The following is a 23,459-nucleotide window of genomic DNA, read 5'->3' as shown; positions in this document are numbered from 1 at the left end:
AAAATCTGTAGGAATTATGTCAAACTGACATTCTAATTCCTATCACTAATAAAAAGCCACTGTTACAATTAGCTTTAACTCATTAACCAAAAGTCATTTTGTTGAAGCATCTTGAGAATTCAAAGACACGCTTCCAGGCTCTAACTGGCACTTTCCATAAAAATGCATTCAGTGGAAAACCTCCTGACAGGTTGTCTGTGGGATTTCCGAATGTTCAACAACCTCTGGTAGTCAAACTTAAAATTCCAAAGCACAAATCAGAAAACCACCAGACAGAAAAGCACTGATGTTCTGTTCCATCAAATAAGATTTGTAATGCAGCAAGCTAACTGGTTATATGACATATGGCCAATCCACAGCTATTCTGACTACACAGCTGAAAAATCCAAGAAATCAATAAAATGTACAGTGGAGGCAGTTTTAATGAAGAATGGATCTGTCATGCATGCCACTCTGTAACTTCAGTGAGCAATATAAAGAAATTCATTAATGAATCAGTACTATACCCGTCTACTGGAACTATATTTCCGCAGGGGTAATTAAGCTTCTGTGAAGGTCAACAACAAATGGCAGTGTCTGTTGTGAATGCCTTTTTTGAGTGGGCACATGGTGTTCTGCCAGACAGATTCTCATGCTGGCATTCCACTGGATCAGGAAGCATTCTATGTAAGGAGATTTTTACTTTTTTTCCAGGGTTTTTGATGAAATAACTCCTTTCTTTTCAAGTACACAAGCAAAAACACACTTACAGTTTCATGACATGACTCAGTAATATCTTCTTTGCAACTCACCCTTTTGTAAAGCAGGTGGATCTCCGGCAAGTGGGTTTAACAATGTCTAACAAGAAAGCGTAGCGCACCAAGAATTTGGGTGCTAAGAAATACCGACTCATTTCTTCATTTTCCTCTTCCAGGAAATCTTTTAGCATTTGAATAGAGGAATCATTGTCCTGATTATGTTTTCTTGCAATTTCTTCTGCTGTTTCAAGCTTAAAAAGAAAGGCCCCTTTTGGTAAACTCTTCTTGCTGCTGCAGTGAGGACCAACATTTGGATCCAGACTCTTCTCTCCAGAAGGCAAAGAACTAGATTCACACACTTTATCAACAGCTTTGTCCTTACATAACTCTTCTAGACACTGAATCTTGTCTTCTAGATCTGGGAATCTTGTCAGTATCTAAGAAATAAATTGTGAGAAAGATTAAAGAACTGCATTTGATAAACAACTTGACAGCAGAAACTACGGTAAGAATTCCTTCAGAGATGCTCAGATGCAAGTAACCACCTGGTGTTATTTTTATAAAGATTAAAAAAAAAATGTTAGCATCAAGACTGGCTGACCTAACAGCACTGATGACAGGAATGACTGCAATAATTGCCCTTATAAAAAACATTTCCTAGGATATGAAAAAAGTAGCAGAACACTTTTTTTTTTCCTAGCCCACCATCAGCCACTGCCCCTCAACTGCTTAAAGCCATCTAAGCCACTGGCATACATCTCAGTCCTTAGAAGACATAGCACCCAGGCTGAAAAAGAAGAGACAGAATTTAACTTTTCTAATGATATCCCTTCTCTTTCTATCCCTACATCCCCACATACCATGAAACTGAAAATTTAAATCTCAATCTTCATTAAACAAGGCAAATTTAAATAACAGAAATTAGACTCACCTGACCAGGAGCATGAAAGAAAAATGGCTCTTGCTGAAGCTTTGCAATTAGAAAATACCGCAGTCTAGAATTGGGAATGCCAAGCTGTAAGCAAAATGTAGCAAAATGTTATAAAGGTTATGTACTGGCATTTATAATAATATAACTATGCCACACTAATACATTTTGTCACTTTGGAGATGTCAGCACTAGCTGATACTACTAAAACACTTATGATGAACCATGAACATAACTCCCATGCTTAAGTAATCTCAGGGAAACAAGCAGGCAATTATTTTTTTTTTCTTATGATTTTGAGAGATTTTTTTCCCCTGTAAATGGACAGGAATATAAACAAATTTTTATGGGAGGTGAGAAAAAAATGACTTGCACCATTTCTTGGCATAGGTACTGCCTATATATATGTATATATATATATATGTATGTGTTTTTTAAAAACCAAAAATATTTCTCTGCTTTTTTGAAGAAGCAGTTAAAAGACATCTAACAATGAAACAAATGTACTACAACTGGTTTTCAAGCTACTCTCTACCATCTTCTGTCAAATATATACAGCACTTTATTGATTTCATTTAGTCTTGCACAATCTGAGATCTCTCTCAACTCTTTCAGTTGCCAGGGAAACGTGCAAACAGAGGCCCTCCTCCCACAAATGACAGAGTCACATTTTCTGTGCTGCGAAAATCACATGCATCAGCACTTCTGAAGAAATGAGGCTCCTGCAGGGAAAACTACCCTCTTAGTCATGGTTTAAATTCATAGCTACTTAAAAAAACCACCAACTGTTAGCAAAGAAATACAGGACTAGGATCTCAACAATAATAGCAGTATGATCGTGCCAATGTGTGGATGAGAAATCAGAAGTCCCGTGAGATGGCTCTCATTCAAAAGGGTATCTTCAGTTCTGGGCATCACTCTCTTTTCTAATAAAATAGATAATTTTTAAATGTCATTGGACTCAGTATAGTTTGAACAGTTATCCTTAGAATAAAATTACTACTCACACAGGTTGGAGACAAGAGAAATTCTTGATACTTAAATCCGCATGTTTCTAGTGTTCGCAAAAGTTCATTTCTAAAGTGAGAAGAATTGAAAAGCAATTATGCCCTTCACAGGCTCTTATACACCCTTTAAAACCTTTTTTATCCTACGTAAAAACGCATTACATGCAATACCTTAGGTACCAAGACTTTCATCACATTCAGTGAAAGAATCAAAGTATTACAGATAGGAAATCATCCATTTCTGAACTTCAGGAGACAACATTTAAAGTTCAGTGTTACTGTAGCCGAAAATAACTACTACCACATTCACAGATACCTCACACCTACTTCGGTACAAATGCCCCTTCAAAAAATATCCCATTTCAAGAAGTGTACGTCTCTAGATGAGTGTGCCAGCAAGCAAAGCAATTAGAGGGCAAGGCATTTTCTTTTTTGTGAATTATTAAACAGGAGATTAAACCCACTACAAATAGCTCACTGTTTCTCTCTGTCATGCATATGGCATCAGCTAAGCCTAATAAAAGGGCTAATTGAAAAATGAATGGCTTTAACAATAAAAGCAAGGTTGGACTGTGCTCTATAAACATGAGAAAATTGCTGAAAAGGACACCTTCTTGGAATAGGACACCTATTCCATGCAGGTTGTACCAGGCTAAGCATAAATCATGAGCTGTGACCTGCATCTGGCACTGTGTATGATGCTGCATCCCAAGACAAAGCAAGGATCCGGCCTGGTGTGGTCTTTCTTTAGTACCTTACAAAGGTACCAAAGAAAGCAACTACATTCGGTTGTGACCTCAACACAGGATACCAGGATCTTCTGTCACGGAAAAAAAAAAACAAACCCCTGAGCGCTACCCATATTGTTATTTTTCTTTGAAAATTAATGTCAACATTTTCTGATGGATGCAGGATCATCAAAGAAAAGCAATGAAACAATGAATCATAGAATAACTTAGGTTGGAAGGGACCTTAAATATCACCTAGTTCCAACACCCCAGCTATGGGCAGGGATGCCACCTACTAGATCAGGTTGCCAAGGACCCCATCCAACACAGAGTGAATTTGTTCAAGTTCTAACATACTTTATCTACTTAGAGAAATAAGTAGTTATTTAAGAAGGTCCTTTCACATCCTAAGACTTTAATTCCTAGATTAAAACTGTATTTTTAACCTATAGCTGCTAACTGTGCCTTCTCACTCTTTTCTTCACTTAAATTCTAGGAACTAAAAATCCTGTCTTCTTCTAAAGAAGACAACCTTTATTAAAAACTAAGCCATGCATATATTAGACTTTACCTCGCAGAAGAGGATTCAAATCCTTTAACATTTTCTAAAAGTATGTATTTTGGAAGCTTCTGGAGCCTACAAGATAAAAGAAAAGACCAGCAGTTCAGAGTTACAAGAACTACATTATATTTATCTACAGATTTGTTCAGCTACAAGAAAGATCAAAACATTCCCATGCCATGTTAATTATCAAAGTTTAAATTCTGAAAAGAAAAAAAAAAAAACAAAACTCAACTTTCAAGGTTGCCTAGATCAAATAATGCCCATTTGAATTAGAAATGTAGACTGTTGGTAATTTAAAAACAAAAAATGACTTTTGTTCAGATGTAATGCTGTACCCCATGCATGTACTTGTGAAAATGTTAACCACTGTTCATTTCCTAAATCATATGATTATTATTTAAAGATTAAGTTTGTAACAGAATAGACAACTGTCAGGAGGAAAAATACCACTACATAGCCATAGAACAGAAATCTTACTTTCTTTAGTTAAAGTACTTAAACCTGAAATCAGTGTTAAAATATCACATCAACTTTAGAGATAACACATCAAAGTCAGCATGCATTTAACTGCTTTAAGAAATGCAACATATTTAGAGTTCAAACTACATATATTCTCAGTTTTCTACACTTTTTCATTTTGATGTGGGGGGAAGGGGAAGGAGCTGCCTGAGGTTTAGCAAGATCAGTGCAGAGGTCTGGCAATAGGCTCATTCCAAAAACAGCATATTAAATCTCTGGAGAAAGGAACATAAAACTGCCAGGAACCATTCTAGCAATTTAAAACCATAGATGATTCAGCTTCAAGTGTCTGGGAACACCTCCTGCCACTGACTAATATAATACTCTAGTAATAATACTCTAGTAAGGCTAGTGCAGATATATACGGCTGCTGCTCTGAGACCCTGTGTGTGGCACGTAGGAATAGAACACTTATGCCAGCAGGCAGCCACTCCATGCGCATTTAACAAGTGATTTTGGACTTGCACTGATGTAAATCACAGCAGAAGTTGGTTTTGCTAGTTCTTAACTAACATCAATTACAGAAATTCAATGAAGAATTAAAGTGTTTCACAAGAAATTTGAAAATGAACATCAAACATGAAAATACTAAAAGTAGTATTGAACTGAAAAAGAAGCCAACCTGCCTCTAAAAGAATGGAGAATATCTGTTGGTACATTTACCCATGCTCAACATCACCATCACCCACTCTGAAACTTATTTTTGAAGTAATAAATCCAGAGCAGTGCTTGAAACGCAAGAGCTCGTACCGGATCAACGTGTCACAAGGCAAATAATCACTATACAAAGAGTAAGTGTTAAGTACCTGGCACATTTTAACATTAGTAATGTGTCGGTAAAATTAGCAAACTTTGAAGTTTGATTTCCTGGGTTATGGCTTGAACATAATAGACAGCATCTGGACCACTTGGGCCAAACTTCATGTCCAGTGGCTGGGGCTTTAAGGATTTCCCAGGCCTTTCCAAATCTTGGACTTGTCCTTTCCATGCCTTTAACATTTGCCTTTCCAGGCTATCTATCAGCCTCATTTTAGCTACATTTCATTCTAAAAGGAGGAACATAAAGTAGGAAGAGCCAAGCGATGAGAAATTATTCTATAATTTTCACAATTTCAATGCATGCGGTACCAATTTAGAATGCAAAGTGATAATTCCTATATTAAGAAGTTCCCTTTTTTGGGCTGAAATACTCCTTACTCAATGTCTGGCAAATATGTCATTTCCAAAACATACACAAACACTATCTCATGAAAACATAAATCTACTGGAACCAAGAAACTCTGCAGAAGCCACCATCTTGAACATATTACAGACAGCTCACAGTAACTATTGCCTCAAGAAACAACCTGCCCAAGGGAGATAAGGATGTCTCGTGGGATGTCGAGATAAAGTGTCACAGCCAAGCCCAGCTCCTTTGCATCGTCATGACGAAAAACATATGTCCTGTAGTGACTAAAGCTTTGCTTTTGAGAAGGAAAAGCCTTTGCCCTTTATCCAGCTAAACCCACAGCAACCAGGAAAAAACATTTCCATGTTAGTGCACAGCACTGCCCCCAAAGCAGCCCTCCTCGTAATGGTGTCTCGGTTTACTGGAAAGGAATACTGAGGTCAGGATTCTCTTATGGATAAGGAAGGTACTATTATTCTGACAAATGATTAACTTAGTCCACTACCTGCAGTTTTTAATTTATCATTTTGAAAAGTCAGTTGTGAGGAGGACTGAGCTGAGTTTCTTATTCAAAAAAGCCAAAACATTTTTCACATTTTTTTTAAACCCACATATCCCTCCCCCCTTTCTTTTTGTCTGTGCTAGAAATGGGAGAGTAATAATAATCTAGCTTTTTACCTATTATTTGTCTAACTTACTGGGATACGGAATCAAGTCAAATGGTTGTTGTGTGTTCTCTGCCACAGTTTTCTTTGGTGACCCCAGTCAAGCCTCTCAGCCCTTCTGTGTCTACGTTCTCTATCTGCTGGTGACGAGGGCAAAGAGGGGGTCCCACCAACATTGCCAGCTGCAAAGCTGTTGCTGGAAGAAGAATGAAGAAACTCTTCTCCCCATACTAACAGCAGGTTGAGAGAAAGAAATACAAGGCAGGGGAGGAGGAAGAGACAGACAGACAGACAGACCTCTCTCCCTCCTCCTCCTCCAATTCTGAATGTAAGAGTAACCCACAAAGGAATGATCACAGAGAGAACAGTTGTCCTGGTCTCCAGCAGAAGCAGGACTACCAGGAACAGCAAGTGGATTGGTGGACTGTCATTGATGAAAATTTTCAAGCTGATGCCCAGTGGACATCACAGTCCAAAAGCAAAGATTTCTGCAAAATAAATCTCCCTGAGCAACTGCTTGGTTTGTAGCCCCATGAAGGTTTCTTATAGTGCTATGCATCTCTTTGCAAAAAGAACTACAAGCATCACTTGGAGCTGATTTTAACACTTCTTGGTAAGAACAGTTTAGGTCAGCAATAAACACTTTGCTTGGATTTATTGTTTCAAAACTTAAAGCCATAACTATTTGCATTATTCATCCATTTTTATTAGGAACCAGTCCTGTCTGACCAGACAAAAACGGCACAGATGCACACACAAAAGAAGGGCACTGTTCAGACACTTCAATGCTATTTGAAACTTTTAGGATTACAACTCAAAACAAGTGATTTACCACAAACCAAACAAATACACAATCTGCCCCAAGATATCTAGAGGCAGCACCAAGAAGACAAAATAGTCATTTTAAGAAAAAATGGATGGGAAAGGAGGATGTATTGTATTGTGCACCCAATAACATATTTTTAAGCAAACTCTTTCAAATGCTACCTATTCACAAGGTGATTAAATGTTGAATCAAAGCTCTTTAATGTGGCGTTTCAAACAATTTTCAGGTTTCCATGATGTGTATTAGCAAACTATTATACTACCTGTTCCTGTTTTCAAGCAAAGTCAGTGCAAGGTTGATGCTGAACTGAAAATAAACATTATATCATAAACTGAAGAAGTTGGATAGCCACAGTTTAAACAGATACACAACAAAAAAGAAAACCAGACAAGGAAGGCCTCTACAATAATTATGTGGTGATAATGACATTAATACAATACAAGAATTTTATAAGTTACATATGATCATGTGAAAATAAATGAGTAATACAGTGAAAGAGTTGTAGTATCCCTGCAAAACATTATGGATTACTTGTCTGGCTACAAAATAAAACACCTAGCTGGTAACAAAGGCTGAAGAGTCAAGGTGGAAGTTAACTTGTACCTTGGGAGAATATCAAGAATATAGAGAAAGCTCTTTGTCCGCGGATCAGATACATCACCTTGTAGGCCAATTCTACAAAAGAATAAAGAAACACCAGTGGGTTACTTGCAGAAGACCATCATCTCACTTACATTTTTCTACAGAAGGCTTAGAGTTTTGGCTTTGAGCTTTGAAAAGAGATTCTGCAAAATCATCAGGTCCAGACATGAGGACCTGCTCACAGAGGCAGTGTCCTACAAAATGCTCTAAGGAATGACAGTCTGACCTGGAATCCATCAGCTCAGGAGATTAAAATCGAAGCATTCAGTATTGAAACCGACTCCCCAGTCTGCAAAGCATTTAGCTTTGTGGCCTTAGCTAGCAAAAACCTTCTGAAAAAAAAAAAATAAAAGCAAAACAAAAAACAAACCAAACCAAAAAACATACACACACCCTGAAGCTCCTGGGAATAGCCAGCTATTTTATATTGAATGTGTTAAATTATTCATACAAACAAAGGCCTCAGTGCTCAGCATTTTGCAAGATCAATCCCCGTGTGAATAAGTTTGTAACCAATTTTGTAACATCAAACTGGACAGCTCAAGTAGGTTACAATAACGATAATAATACCCTGGCTTCCAGGCCAGGGTTCCCCTAACTTATGCTTGTATTAGCTCTTAAAAAGACTTAAACCTTGGTAGAAGAGCTTTAGCACGTCTCTAAGATAGTCAGTCATACACAGACTACTCTTTTTATTACATTATAAAAGAAAAATAATATAAAATTGAAGGAATTATCCCACCATGCATCATATGTTGGCACAAATACATTTGTATAGGTCAGCACTGCTTTAGAGAGAATTCTTTTTAATCTTAGGGCACTCATTTGAGTTAAGCTTTCTTACACAAGTAATTTCATCACCATCAACAGATCTGTTCATAAAGCTACTCCTTTGTATAAGTATAGTAAAGAGAATCTTTCCTCCAGCGATCACTGCTGTCAACCTATCTGAATTTGAAACCAAATGGATAAATAAACTCCCAGTAGGTTCTGTTCTTAAACACTGAGATATTTCTCGGTCATACACAAAATCCTTTCAAAGCCTTTACGGTATGTTTTCAAAATCTTGTGCATGTATGTAACTTACGTGTATATCCAGACACTGATACTCCTAATGTTGGCTAAAATAGAAGCATCTCCAGAATCAACTGTTTGTGTGTGTGTGCAATTTTCAAAGTACAAATAAGAACAGATTCCACTCTTAGTCACAGGCAAAAGTGAGAAATTCCAATTCTCCTTCTGGAGTTACCCCAGTGAAATATTAGATTGATAATTAAGGTAAAGAAAGCACTCCAAAACACAGAATCCTTTAATTCCACTGTTACACAAACCATAATGTGTGCAAAATAGGTGCTTTAAAAAGCTTAATTAATTTTAACTGAATTAAAATATACATTAAAAGAAGTGTGATCGATAATTAAGATTCAAATTGCTGCATTTCTTTCACTTTAGTAAAACTCGTGGTGAATAGAGCCACAAAACAGTTGTTTTGGAAGATAAAGCTACACAGATGAACCAAACACCATAACACTTGGAAACATTTCTCCCTTAACAGTAAAAATCATAAAAACTTCACTTTTCTCCAAAATGTGCTGTATCTACCTTGTAAATGGCTGACAAGGAGGGCTCATCAAAATCATATCAAAAGATAATCTGTCAAATTCTTTCAGTGTTATGCCCTGAATAAGAAAACAAACAAACAAAACAGGATTTTTGAATATTGTAAACTGTATGAAACTCCAAAGTCATCCTTCAGATAAAACTATCCCATTAATATCCCAGTTCCTAGTTAGAAAATTAAAAACAAACAACCTCCCTAATCACCCCTTTAACCTAATAACTTCATTCTTTTTTATCTTAGGAAACCATACAAAACAAATACGTATCAATTGTTTTGAAAATGAACCAAAACACTGATAATATCAGGATCTATATGTAATCTTGATTTTTTTATCTAATCACTCTTTCAGAAGAGATGTAGTATTTCATGGTTCTTTCAGCTGATCACATCAAAATACTGACAAGTTATTTCTCCCCATCCCTCCTCCCAATAGAGTACTACTACATCTTTGTACATCAAAAAAAAGTCTTGACATATCCAAAACAGATGAAATAAATAGCAGAATTTCTCAGAAGATGAAATACCTACATGATGTAAACACAGATGTGCCTAAAAATAACATGATAGACCCTAGGTTACCATAAGAATTGATGCAATGGCACTCTTTGCCTGAGTGCCTTCAGACAGACGTGTGGCAGTACGGACTCAAGAACCAAGCAGTTATCCTCAGAATTTCAGCCTATTTCTACCTCATGTACAGCAGAGTAGTTCAGATTAAGCACCTACACACCCAAGAAGTACCTTACAGAAGAAATATACATACATCAACATTAAAGATGTGCTGTTTTTTTTTCTTCCTTTTCTTATAAGAGAACACCCTAGAAGAACACTGACATGAACTAATTATCTTTCAGCACAAATGAAGACACTGTTTTTATGGTATTGCAGTCTTGGTGTGAAGGTTTTGGTGAACTGCCTTTACAGAGCAGAACTGTGAAAAACCATGGGCTTTGGCCGTGCATGAGGAAACAGGACTTTTCATGACAGTGAAAGGTTACACATACTGAGTATACTCAGCATACGGATGTTATAATCAAATTTTTACAAAAATGCCATGCATATGTAGTAAATGCAGGGGATTTATCTGAATTTACAGTAAGGCTTACTTTCTGCTGGAGAGCAAAAAAATACACGCATACATATTTATGTATTTTAAAGGAAAAGATATGTATTTCATACAACAATTAAAAATTGTCTGCTTAGTGGCAGTTTCTGAGATATGATAAGCATTAAGATCATAATCCATGATTTCTAATTCACCCTGCACACAATAAATAATAAACAGAAAATGCTGTACGTGGTACATGTCATAGCTTATCTATCGGTTAACCTTAGACAGATGTGTTTTAACTCTTAGGAAGTCATTACCAATGCATCCTGTGAAGTTTACTTCATTCTAGTTTTTTTGCTGAGTAAAAATCCCACAAAGCCACTATATGGTTGAAAACAATAGTTTTCAACGGCAAGACAAAGAAATCACCGCCTACATATTTTGAAGGATATCTATACAGCAAAGTGTAACGTAACTGTCCACAGACTAAATCTGCTATTTTTTCCAATAGATTTAAGGAAGGTCTTACTGACTGTAAACTATTCTTCTCTATTATAGGGAGATGTAGGCATTTTTTCCTCTTCTGTTCCCATTTAAAACTGTAAACTGTCACTACTCTGTTATTGCTGAGCGCTGAATAAGCAGCTAACCTTTAGCCACCTATTTAAGTCTTAAGCTGATGTCTTGAAACAAATCCAGTATCTTTTACTGTCATGTTGTAAAGCTGTAAAAGAAAAATAAGTATGCGGTACTATGTGAACGCAGGAAAAACCACCTATCTAGTCTGCTCCTCTATTATTCAAGTATGAGCCAACTGTACCTATTTCTTCTTCAAATGATTTGGAAAAGGGCCAGAAATCCTAAAACACATGATCTCTTGAGCCCACACAAATAAAAGCAAGACTGTCCCATCCAGTATATTTTCCTGTGTTTTACTCAGATCAACTATAATTACAAAACAATGGCATGACTCCAACAGATTTAATTAAATTCTTTCAAAACATGAAAATATTTTTTAATCTAAAATTGTGATTTTTGTCATTCCTTTTGAGCTGGTAAGCATTCCTCTTGACATTCACATAACCTTTCTTGATGCAGCAATCAAGGCTTTCAGGAAAAGATCGCAGTGTGAGTACTCCTATACTTCAGTGAGCAAACACAGAAAATAAATGAAAGTTATTGTAAAACTGCTATAGTCAGAACACCATAAATTAAGTCTGTTTGTTTGTCCTCCTTACTACTACAGATAGAGAAGGCAATCTGATTCTAGAAATACCAGACTAGAAGAAAAAAGATACTCATTACTCACCTCAATCGTCTTTGCCCATAGTGGTGTGCTGGGAAAGTTGTGCTTATAAACTTCATTGGCAAGAGTGTTCACATCAACTGCAGCAACAACTTCTGCAGATGTGCAGCTTTCTAAAATTAATAAGAAAGAACAGCAAAGAAAAATGTAGCTTCTCTTTATTATGCTTGGAAAATGCATTTGTTCTGTTGCATTACAGCTGTGCTCAAAAATAAAAGGGAAATGACAAAGATCAAACTCTGCTGTGCTGCCTTTGAAAGTTTATATGAAATATGTACCGTGTTACTAATCATATGGGCAATACTTCCCTCCTTTATACATCCAAAAAGGGAAGCTAACCGTGCCCTTCTTTATTTGTAGATACAGCCTCTGTATCTACAGAAGGACCAAGTTCCTTCGCTGGAGGAACGCAGCCCAAGGCAACGGCTGAGCCCTTTGGCCACTGCCTGCGATTCTCTGGCCACTGACAACTTACAAGAACCATGTGTGGTATTTTTTTGGTTCTCTGCTCACCATGGGAAGCAGCATACTTCTAAAATAAATCTGAGGTATGTATGCTGGTGGAATAAAACTTTAAGAAGGTACCTGAAAAGTATTTGTGCTTATGTTCCCCACAAAGCCTTGGGCCTCGAACCCAACTGCTGCCCCTGTTGGGTTCAAGGTCCCCAAAATAGCAAACGCTTTGAAGGACAGCATTAAGCAGCTCCTAATCTCTTGTTATCAAAGGAAGTATTTCTGGGCGCTCAGAGCCATTAATGGAAAAGAGGAAAGGACAACAACAAACCTACTGACAGCTAAGAGTAATATAAATAATCAATGGTCTGCTTACAGAGGAACAGAATAACAGGTCTACAGAAACTTAACACAGAAAAAGAAGTGTTTAAGCTGCTGCTCATCATGCCACACTGTTTATTATGCACTCCAATACCTTCCCTGAGGCTTTTTGTCAGAAAGACAGGCTGTGGTCACTGGGAAAACTGCAGGCAGAGAACTGTGAATGCTCTTCCTGCACCAGACCAGACCTCTCCAACCACCAGGAAAGCCACGTTACGGTCACCATCACAAAGCCCCCATTGAAACACGGGCAAGTTTAACGAGGGCTCTGTAAGCCCACAGGAACGGGGCAAACAGCCATCTATATGCCTGCAGGTACTCTCACAACGTGCACAAGTGACATATTAACAAGTGACCTGACGAGACATCCTACGAATTACTGCTAGCCAGCTAATTATTTACAGTTTGAGAGGATGAAAAACCAGCTACGATGTCTCCAGCCCGTATAAATTTGAGCGATGCAGTTATCACCCACCCACTATCTTTTACCATTCACATTTTCAAGGCCATCTCATGCAAAACTAAGATGAAAGAGAAATCTGAGTACTGCAAAGGTTGTAGCGGATAGCTTAAGAAAGATCATCCGAGCTGTCCAGTGTTTACTTGGTGCAATAAATGGCAAGGTGGATAAGTTTGCACAAGAAAAATAATGACCAGTGGCCACCCACTAAGGGTCCACGTAAGAATCAGTGTTTGCAGTTTCTGTGTTGACACTTTGAGCGCAAATTGTAAGTGAGGTTGTTAAACACAGGTGTATCCACACAGCCAACAGCACGACTACACCTGAGCTCACAGAACAGGTATGTTAACACTGACATCTAGTGAGGAAGGAGCATCGCCTTCGCAGGCTGCCTGTCTAAATTGAAAGGTGTATTCAAGAAGCAATCTTCCTAAAGTGAGTTGGAACACCTACGAAATGGAAACAAATTGCAAGTGTTGTTTAAGGAACCGCTTTCCCAATTAATTCTTTCAGTTCTTAAAGCATGTTGTCCTGATGAACAGATCCTTACTTACCTGTTTCAGGTGGTCCAGAAGAAAAGAAAATAATCAGTAATTTTGAATTATTAGCTAAATGAACGCCCAGTTTAAAAATGACAATCAGAAAGGCAGGCAGCGTGCCTTCCCTGCAACTCATGATTCAGATGGTCATCATTGTTACAGGATGAACATCAGTCCAGTCTCTTCATATATACAAGAATAAAGAAATCGTGAGGATTTGCAGGGGACTTCATCAGCCCTAATGCCTGGAAATCCTCAGAGAGAGCACACAACTAATAATTTATTGACACATTCACACCACACAATAAAATGTCCAGCCTAAGCAAGAGATGTGAACCCACATGGGAGGAGACAGCATCTTTTCCTGAACTATCCCATCTGACATCCTCTCTTCCCTATTCAAGGACCTAATAATTTTTTCAAAGCTTCTCCTCCTCCTCACTCAATAGCTGTGGCTCACTTGGGAGTTCCTGCTACAGAGCAGCCTCCCTCTGAAAGCTGATTAAGTGTATTTCTCTGGGAATACGCTGGAAACGCATGGAGCTCGAGCAGACAAGCAGATCTCACGCATCAAACCTAACAAAGAAAAGCCTGTGTAAATTTCACATAAGGTGAAAATGAAACATTTGTAAACAACTCTCCTGAAATGTACATAGCTTTGATGCTAAACTGTGACATTTTGCTATGACAGCTGTATTTGTGAATTGAAAATAACTGTAAGAACATATCATTAAAAAGGACTGAAAGCAGTCTACAAAAGCAGAATCAAGGTTGTGTTTAACTATCTATCCCCACTGACAGAAGGCACAAAACCAAGTTATGTTACAGCTCAGTAGGAAGCCACAGACAATGGGGAAGTTGCTGAGGGAGGCGTTACAGCCTATTTTTAGGCAGACTAGAGCATAAAGCTCTCTCTAGGCTGAAATCAGGTGAAATCAAACTTGTATCATCTCATTAGAAATGTACTGATTTTGCACTTGGGTCTTGAAACCTCTTGAATACACAAACAGAAGCCCTGTCAGCTTAATAAAATTGCAAATTAAATTTTGGGCACCCATTCTCTACTTTGCTGCACACACAAAGCTGTGTTAGCCCACCAACATCCACTTGTTCACGCTGCGATGACTGGAAGGTGTGGCACTCCAAACAAAGGAGGGCAGGATGTGTGTTAGCTTCTGACCTGGGGAAAAAAAAAAAAAAAGGGTGGCATCTACAAACTCTGGAAATAAAATTTCTGACTTTATTTGCCCTTTTCCATGCCAGAATCATCGATTCCTTTGTGATGCATTTCTACCAGACCTTAAAATTAGCATAGATCTGTTTATATCCACCCCTCTACTCCTGCACCACGATGATCATCGATGCCAGCAGAGCACATGAAACGCACGGAGCTGCACCAAGGGCAGCGCCCGGCAGATCCCGCTGCGTTGGGAAATCAGGGCCAAAGCCAATTATCTACGCTACCAGGTATATGGAAACAGATGGAAAAGGGAAGATTAGTCACACATTGTGTCAGTCGTGTTTCCCTTTAGAACAGACAGCGAAGATTTCATTTCTGAGCTGTCAGCTCGTGGCTTAAATGATTAGGCTGCACTGTCCATGACTACAGGCAGTGCGATTATCAGGAAACGTGATACTTGCTTCCTGCAGGATACTTAGCAACTTTTTTCCACTGCTGTATTCGTGCAGGCTTTGTTCGTGTTTAACCATACAAACAATGCAAATTTATGTTATAACCCAACCAGCTCCATCCTGCGCTATCAAGGGCTTCATTTTGGACAGCTATTAACATTTAAATGAATTTAGCTGGAAAAACTTCTTCAGATAAGCAAGGTTTTTGTTGAACATTGTGCTCAGCCTTATAGCTGCTTGCCAGTTCTGTCTGCTTTTCCTCCCCGCCCGAGATAGCCATGCTATGCAGTTACGCACTTCGGTTCATTACGCTGTGCAATTCACGGAGATTATCAAATAAAATGAACAACAATAAGCGCGGAGGACAGCCTACAAAAGACTAATTCTTACTCTAAAACTTACATATAACAGCTGCAGTGGAAAACTGTCAGTAACTTCGGGGCTGCAAAATTACAGGATTTTTTTTTAAGTGGTCCTTTCACATTTTATTTTATTTTTTCAGTGACCTGGCAGATGACAAACGCTTGTGGCAGAGACCTGGAATCTATTTTTCATGGGAAAACTGCCTAAATTAATATGCCATTTTGAGTTTGCTTTGGTTGGGAGTGAGTTAGAGCAGGCTGTTTGTTTGATGGAAAGTTGCTAAGGAAATGAATTAGAGCCACAGATTTTCTAAAAATAAAGGTTGTATTTTTTCATTGTAGGACTCTGTACTTTACATACAGCCAAAACACTCACGCATGCATTACGTACGTATAAAATATCGTAGGTTTAGACACACATGATCCAAACACCAACCTCTGCAAATCTTTGGAGCACAGGATGGGAAAAAGGGAAGAAACACGTTCCTATCTGTTAGCTGCTTCAAGCCTTCACAATTGTGAATATGAACAGGCTCAATGACTTCCAACCTTAATCAAGCTCAACTTTCCAAATTATGTATATTTTCCATGCCTTTGCTGTTAAAATTAAGATATGACTATGAAGCATTCAACATCTGAGACCAGAAATTCTGCATATGCTGGATTATCTGCAGCTGAAGCGTCAGCACTGAGCTAGACAACCCCAAGACATTTTCTTCTTTAGTTTTGGACTGAAACCTAAATTCATGAGCAGGCCTCCTTATGCTGCCCAAAAGAACCTGATTCAACTACACATCAATAATTTCTACATACAGCTGTATGTAGAAATAGAAGAAGACTTGGATACAAACCTCTGTGGGTCTATTAAAATTCATTTATTTCTTAGTGTAGGTGAGGACAACCTAAAAAACAATGGTACATTACTTGCTGCCAAATGCATTTTATTTTAATGACAACTGACAAAACAATGAACATCCTCATCCTGCAAACCCAATTATATGCTGTCTTAGAATTAAGCTTATAAAAAATTGCTGCCAAAAAGGACATCAAGGTAAAAAAAGAAAGCCACAGATTTCCTGGAAAATACCTATTTGCCATTGAAAACGCTGACAATTACACAGACAAAATACAATGTTGGATCAGTGCTGCTGAACACAACTGGCCAAAAAACTGGCTGTGTAACAGAGCCAGGAACCAACACTGAGCGAGAAGTTGCCAGAACTACAGAATCCATGTTGCTGAACAAGTAGCTGTCCTGGAGTGGCTGCACTGAAGTGTTTTATGTTTTCTCTCTTTTCTAAATGATTCTGTTGTTGTTCTTGGCTGTATAGATTCAATAGAAACCATACCAAGAAAATACAGTATTGCACATAGCCTTCATCTCTCACGCATCTGGCTTATAAAAGCACTCGTGAAATGGAGGGCTTTCTTTCAACATCCAAAAAATTGTACCAGAGACATCTTCAAATAGCATGGTTTCAGATAAACATATAGGCTGAAAACATATAAGAAATCCTATTATTATAATACAAAAAGTACTTTCAAAGGAACATTCACTTTTCTGTTTGATTTCCACATAAAAGCAAACACTTAAATCCTCTTGACTTCACTTTCTTCCTCTATAAACTAAGAAAACTGAATCCAGATGTCTAAAAGACTTATAAAGAAAAAAACAGCAGAAGAGATCAAAACGCCTGACTGTATCAGTATTCCTGAAAGCAATTCAATTCATCAAAACCAGTTCTATATAATGGCCTGCCATTAAATATATAATTCAGTGCAAATTATATATACCCTTTTATTCAGTTGCCTATTAGCTTTCACTAGACTTGAAATAAGATTCTCATCTTATTGGAAATAAATTTACCCTTCTGGGAAGCAATACATATGCTTTGGTTAATTCTTTCACTCTCCAAAGTATACAAGATATAAAAGATGTATACATTTCCAAGCCTTGGTATGTCCCCTGTGGCATCATTCAATCAGTATACCTTTTGGATACAAGTTTACAAGTAGTCCGATAATCTTCTAAGGCTACATTTCCAACGTCCCCATTCCCTAAGCATTTTGTTGTGTTGCAAATGGTGTTTGCCTAGTTGGAGATGGATGGCTACAGGATATCACATCTGGCATTACGATGAGTTAATTAGTGCAGAACACAGCTGAACATTCACAAGATGCCTATTATTGTGTTAAGAACAGAGCCAGGTGACACTTGGTAAATATTTTTGTATACATACAAAAACCAACACATGACAAGCTGAGTGAGGGCCGTGGTGTAGGCTAAGTTTCAGGAATCTGTCCACTTTCTACGGAAATATGGAAACTGTCTGGAATTGTAGAATGGTTTGGGTGGGAACAAACCTTAAAGATCATTTAATTCCACCCCCATGCGTGTCCGTAACACACATAGTTCCCCACCACTTTAAGGAACAAGACTACAAGAAAAGTGTTATCGTTACCGCCATACTCTCTCTTGATTCCACAAAGCCTGCAAATCTACAGCTCCGTACCCAGATATATTCTGCTCTTAACACTCAAAAGGATGTGTTTGGAAATAAGGAACACGCGTTACTTCAACAGGTGGTTAGGATTATTTACAATAACAATGAGGGTACCTATTTTGGTATACAATGTATTTTACATGTTATACATACACAAAACATACATAAACATTCAAGCAAAAATTATACAGTAGAAAAATGCCTCACTGACAATGGTTTAAATGAATGAACGATGCAAAGCAGACTCTACCCTAGGCATAATCTTTTAATATTACATAGCTCACTGGAAGAACAAGGTAAAGTGAGTTTTCGCCTGATGTTTTTAGGAAAATGCTCTCTGCTGTACAGAGTAACAGAAGGGCTGTTAACAATTATGAAAGGTTTAGTATTTGAAGGATTGTAGTTGTAATTAAAATTATTATCATGATCATTGTAAATGATACAGATTTGTGTTGACACCTGAACTGAGCACAGTAACAAAGCCCAGGGTGCTTAACAAAGGAGCTCAATAACCCTAGCTCAATTTTTTTATTTGGGGAAGCCAAGTCACAAAGAGTCCATGGGACTTGGTGAAGGTCACCCAGGCCACAGCTTTTACGATCTAAAATAAATAAAATTCTTCTCCAGTGTTCCTGATATCAGATCAAAAACTCACCCAGGCACATGATCTAGCATGAACTCACAATATCAGCTCACGTGTTATATTCGATTTTCATGTTTAGAAAATAGCTATTCACCAAACTACGTGAGATAGTGATACTGTTTAGTGGAGGACTTGTTAGTGTTAGGTCAGAGGTTGGACTCGGTGATCTTGGAGGTCCCTTCCAACCTAGATGATTCTGTACTGAAAGATGAAAACACTGAGTCTAGCTGCACACCTATGGGATAACCTGGCTAATTTGCCTGTGCACTTGTGTGACCCTGATCCCATTTGCAGCAGGGGCATGCCAGCAGATGACAGAGCACATATTAATGTGTTCAAAATCAGGGTTTTCCTGAGAACAGGTACCTGGGCTGAGGCATGACCACAGATCCCTCACCTCCGCCCCGGTACTCTCTGGGTGCATGGTGCTACCCAGCGGGCCACAACCGCTTTGGGGCACTGCCCAGTTTAGAATCATAAAGATTGGAGAAGGCCTTCAGGATCATCTGGTCCAACCATCCCCCTACCACCAATGTCACCCACTAAACCATGTCCCTAAGCACCACGTCCAGCCTTTCCTTGAACACCCCCAGGGACAATGACTCCACCACCTCCCTGCGCAACCCGTCCCAACACCTGACTGCTCTTTCTGAGCAGAAATGTCTCCTCATTTCCAACCGGAACATCCCCTGGCACAACTTGAAGCCATTCCCTGTAGCCCTGTCACTGGTTACCTGTGAGAAGAGGCTGACCCCCAGCTCCCCACACCTTCCTTTCAGGTAGTTGTAGAGAGCAATGAGGTCTCCCATGAGCCTCCAGACCAAACACCCCCAGTTCCCTCAGCTGCTCCTCACAGAACTTGTGCTCCAGGCCCTTCACCACCCTCATTGCCGTGGACCACTGACACAAACACCTCACTAGCCAAAACCCAGCTGCCACCACCCCTTACATCTCACCCCCACGTCCACCTCACGGGCACAGCCCCCACCCCAGCCCCCCACCGCTTTCCTGCCCCTGGAGAAGGGGAGAACGTGGCTAATGGATGAGAGGAGAGGCCGTGGCCTCACTCAGGGCTTCCTCCCTCCCCCCCTTCCCCACGGTGCTTGTGCAAAACGGCGGGGCGAGGGGCAGAGGAGCGGGGCCATCTTAGCCCGCCCCGTCGAGAAGATGGCGCCCTCCGCAGCCCCCCGGGGGCCGGGGGCGCAGCGAGAAGATGGCGCCCCCGCGGGGGAAGGAGAAGGGGACCCCGGGGAAGGCGGTGATGGCGGCGGGTACCTCTCAGGGCCTGGTGCATGCCCCCGATGCCGCTGTACAGCTCCAGCACCCGCAGCGCCGCCATCCCGCAGCGCACAGCCCGGCCCCGCCGGCCGCCTCCCCGAGCGCCGTCCGCCCGTTCCGTTTCTCTTTCGTTCCCACTCCGCTCGCTCCGTGGGGCGCTGCTAATTGCTCATTAAACCCCAAAACGGGCTGAAACCCCGTGGGGAAGCCACCTGCTAGCATGGCCAGTCCCTCGCCTGTGTGGGGAGGCCGGTCGTGTGGGTGAAATCAGCAAAGGGCGTGCTGGAAAGGCAGGCTGGGGGCAGAAATTGATTAGGGTGGCTTGTGCCTTGCAAATGAGGCAGGGCTCTTAGTGACTCCCCAAGCCCAGCCTGTCAGCAGGAGCCCAGGAGGATGCTTCCCAAACTCTGCAGGACAGACATGGGGAGAGAAGGGAAAAAGGGCCCCCAAAAGGGCTGTGCCCGCCCGCTGGGGATGGTGCCGGTCTGCTGTCCGGCTGGGCAGCTGATGCTGATGGCATGTGGCAATTCTGCCGGCCTAAGCGTTTGTCTGCTTTTTGCAGGAGTGATTTTAGTCTGCAGGGATGGTTTGAAAAGCCGTTTCAAAGCCCGCAATGCTGGTGGAACAGGAAGGAAGGAAATAACTGATGAAACTCTCCTAATTTGTCTTAACGCTATGAAATTGGCTTCTCTAAATTAAAAAGGAAGAGGTGGCTCAAAGACACATAGTTGCCCCTGAGAAGCAGTTAGTTTGTAACAAGAAATGCCAGGCAGATGCATTTACATGTACTTACAAAACCCAAAGAGTAAATATACTGCACAGTACAATGTGGGATACTTACCTCACACAAAGTAAAAATACTCGTCTATGCCAAAGTTTGAAGATTTAGATTCAAAAGTGAAGATGAAACATGAAAAAAACAAAATCTGAAAATGTTTCTCTAATCTTAAGTTAATTATATTTTTGTGGAGCCTCCTAGAAACCTGCCAAAAATAAGGTGGATTTCAAGGTGTTTGTTTTTCTTTAGCAGCTGCCTCATGCAGCCTGTCAGAGTAACTCCTATCTCTTGTCTTTCAGTGTAGGCACAATTTTTAGCTGAAAGTGGACAGTGAACCAGAAGGAGATGTGCTGTCTTTCAACATACTGATCCAGAATAGGGAGCTCATTGACTGTGGAAAACAGTAGAATCAGAAGCACTATTAAAAGATTCAAAGTAAGAATATCAGTCCTCGAGCTTTTTTTTTTTTTTTTTTTTTTTTTTTTTTGTGTAACAGTTCTGTCATTCACTGTGGATTTTCATCAACAGAGTCTGGGGCTGTCGATTTATTTGCCAGCCATGGAAGTAAGCATGTGACTAAAAAAAGAAGCCTGAAGTCTACTTCGACAATTTCTGAAAGGAAGTGTAGCGGCTGAGGTACCAAAGAGGGGAGCAGCGCACATTACAAGAAGTGACAAGATAGGTAGCTTGCACAGGCAGTGGGTGAAGAACTGAGAAAGGCAGCTGAATCACATGGCTTAACAAAACAAGGAGTATTCTGGCTGAAGAAAACAGTTGTCAGACAAAGGTGATGAGGAAGACTGAAGAAAAGGATTCAGGATGATGATGATGGCTGTGATGAACAAGGTTGTTCTCAGCTAAGAAGATAAACGTCAGTAGGAGCCTGTCAAAATACAAGATACAAGGTAAAGGTAAAGAAAAATGAAGCTTTTAAGAGACTACTGAAATTAGTAAAGCCAATTAATGAATTTTAGCTCCTTGTGTTACTAGTTCAACAATCTATATACATCACAGCAAAGCTAAATATTGTAATGAGGGCTTTAGGCAGTCACAAGCAGTTCATTTATTTGGAGCTGCCCAGTATCTGGAGCAATTAAAGCTACAGAGGAACAATATTTCCTTGTATCAGAGGGGAAGACATACTTGAGCCCTGTTTTTCCCTCCCCTTTCCTTGATTCCAAAGTATTCTTGCCATTCATGTGGCAAAGGTAGAGTCAAGTGGAGAAAGTAGCAGATACATTTTTGCCATACTGGTGACAGTGGAATATTCCCTGCTCAGGGGAAATTCTCCACCTACCTCCTCTACCAGGCATCCTCTGTGTAGTAAGCCATAGAATCTGATCAACAAGCCTCCACTCTGGTAACAAAGAAATGCATGAACTAGGCCAAGATTTCATTAGCTGAAATTTGCAAAGAATAGGAAATACCAAAATTTCCCTTGTACTCATTTTTAAACAAATGCCAATAATCACTTTCATAATTATGTGTAATGGCATCTGCCCTAACCTGGTTCTCCTTATTAATTGACAGCTATGAAAAGGACCAAACCAAATCTGAGACTCTGGAAACAATTACATCTAGCACACTTCCTATATAAATACAGCATAATAATAACTATATTTTTTATCAGACCTTTTATAATAAAAATTAAGGTATAGCGTTTATTTGAGAGATTGAGGCAATGACTGAGAAGCACCAAGATCACTGGTCACTCATACCCTTCTTCTTACAAAAGATCTGAAGCATTGCTAAAGAGAGTGTGCCATGTGAAAGTGATTGTTCATAGTTAAGTTAGGAAAAATTTTGATAACACATATTGCCACTACCATGGGACAGGCTAAATGGGTGCTTTCTCTTGGTCTTGTGGCCTGGCAGCAGCCAGATGTCTGCAAAATTTCCCAACAGAATTTCTCTGACTTACTGGAATTTGGGTACTCTGACAGCTCTTTCTTTGCTTTGTGCATATAGGGTGGATAGGATTCCTGTAAATCTCAAACAACATTTGATTTGATTAACAGAGGAGATTAATAACAAGAGTTCAAGTCCAATATCTGCCTTCAGGCCCTATTCTACTCTCAGTAAAGGTATTTGTACAGCTCCTTAAGACTTCAAGGGAAGAAGTTTGTTCTATGACTCTTCTGATTTTGACTTTCTGATAAAGGATTTCAGATTCTGCAGCTCTGAACTCTTAATGTTATTTGGACACAGGTATTTACTGTTTCATGTATCAGTTATGCCCCAACAATATACCTGGCTTTAAATAAGAAATGCTAGGCTTTTGTAAAAAAAAAAAAAAAAAAAAAAAAAAGTACTTTATTCTAAATCAACATATCCATAGAACTATGATAATGCATTGACAAAACATCTATTTTCTTGACTGACATATATTTACAGTAAAATACATGTTAAGCAAACTGATCATTTAGTGACATTTCTAAAGCCAAGACATCAGCATGTGATACCAGCATTTTCATTGAGATAGCTTTGGAAAACTCCTGCCTCCTAGCAACTGGCAGCATTTCCTCAGTTCAGAAGTTTCCGAAGTTTACCCACATCTCTGATGACTGGTATGATATAGGTAATCATGCTAGATCTGAAACTGTTGTCCTGGTAACCACTAAACACATCCAGTGAAATAGACGCATGTGGTAAGAGGAACATGCAAG

At 39.5% G+C, this 23,459-nt stretch overlaps 1 protein-coding gene across 2 annotated transcripts in view; it reads right to left on the bottom strand.

The window, feature by feature from the left end:
• The window catches only part of TRDMT1 (tRNA aspartic acid methyltransferase 1), a 30,113-nt gene extending 10,026 nt beyond the window's left edge, over positions 1 to 20,087 (bottom strand). For both annotated transcript variants that reach the window (XM_084282776.1, XM_084282775.1), the window contains exons 1-8: positions 20,013 to 20,087; positions 11,767 to 11,876; positions 9,388 to 9,464; positions 7,747 to 7,818; positions 3,972 to 4,037; positions 2,673 to 2,742; positions 1,669 to 1,752; positions 792 to 1,174 (exon numbers count right to left, since the gene is read on the bottom strand). In XM_084282776.1, the coding sequence (XP_084138902.1) occupies positions 792 to 1,174; positions 1,669 to 1,752; positions 2,673 to 2,742; positions 3,972 to 4,037; positions 7,747 to 7,818; positions 9,388 to 9,464; positions 11,767 to 11,876; positions 20,013 to 20,076 (926 nt within the window). In that variant the 5' untranslated portion in view covers positions 20,077 to 20,087. The remainder of the gene's footprint in view (positions 1 to 791; positions 1,175 to 1,668; positions 1,753 to 2,672; positions 2,743 to 3,971; positions 4,038 to 7,746; positions 7,819 to 9,387; positions 9,465 to 11,766; positions 11,877 to 20,012) is intronic.
• Between the last annotated feature and the right edge of the window lie 3,372 nt (positions 20,088 to 23,459).

This window comes from Netta rufina (genome assembly GCF_964035555.1).
Source record: "Netta rufina genome assembly, chromosome: 2".
In the NCBI taxonomy this organism is placed as follows: domain Eukaryota; kingdom Metazoa; phylum Chordata; class Aves; order Anseriformes; family Anatidae; genus Netta; species Netta rufina.
The sequence above is the reverse complement of the archived record's forward strand: the minus strand, read 5'-3'. Positions and strand labels throughout refer to the sequence as shown.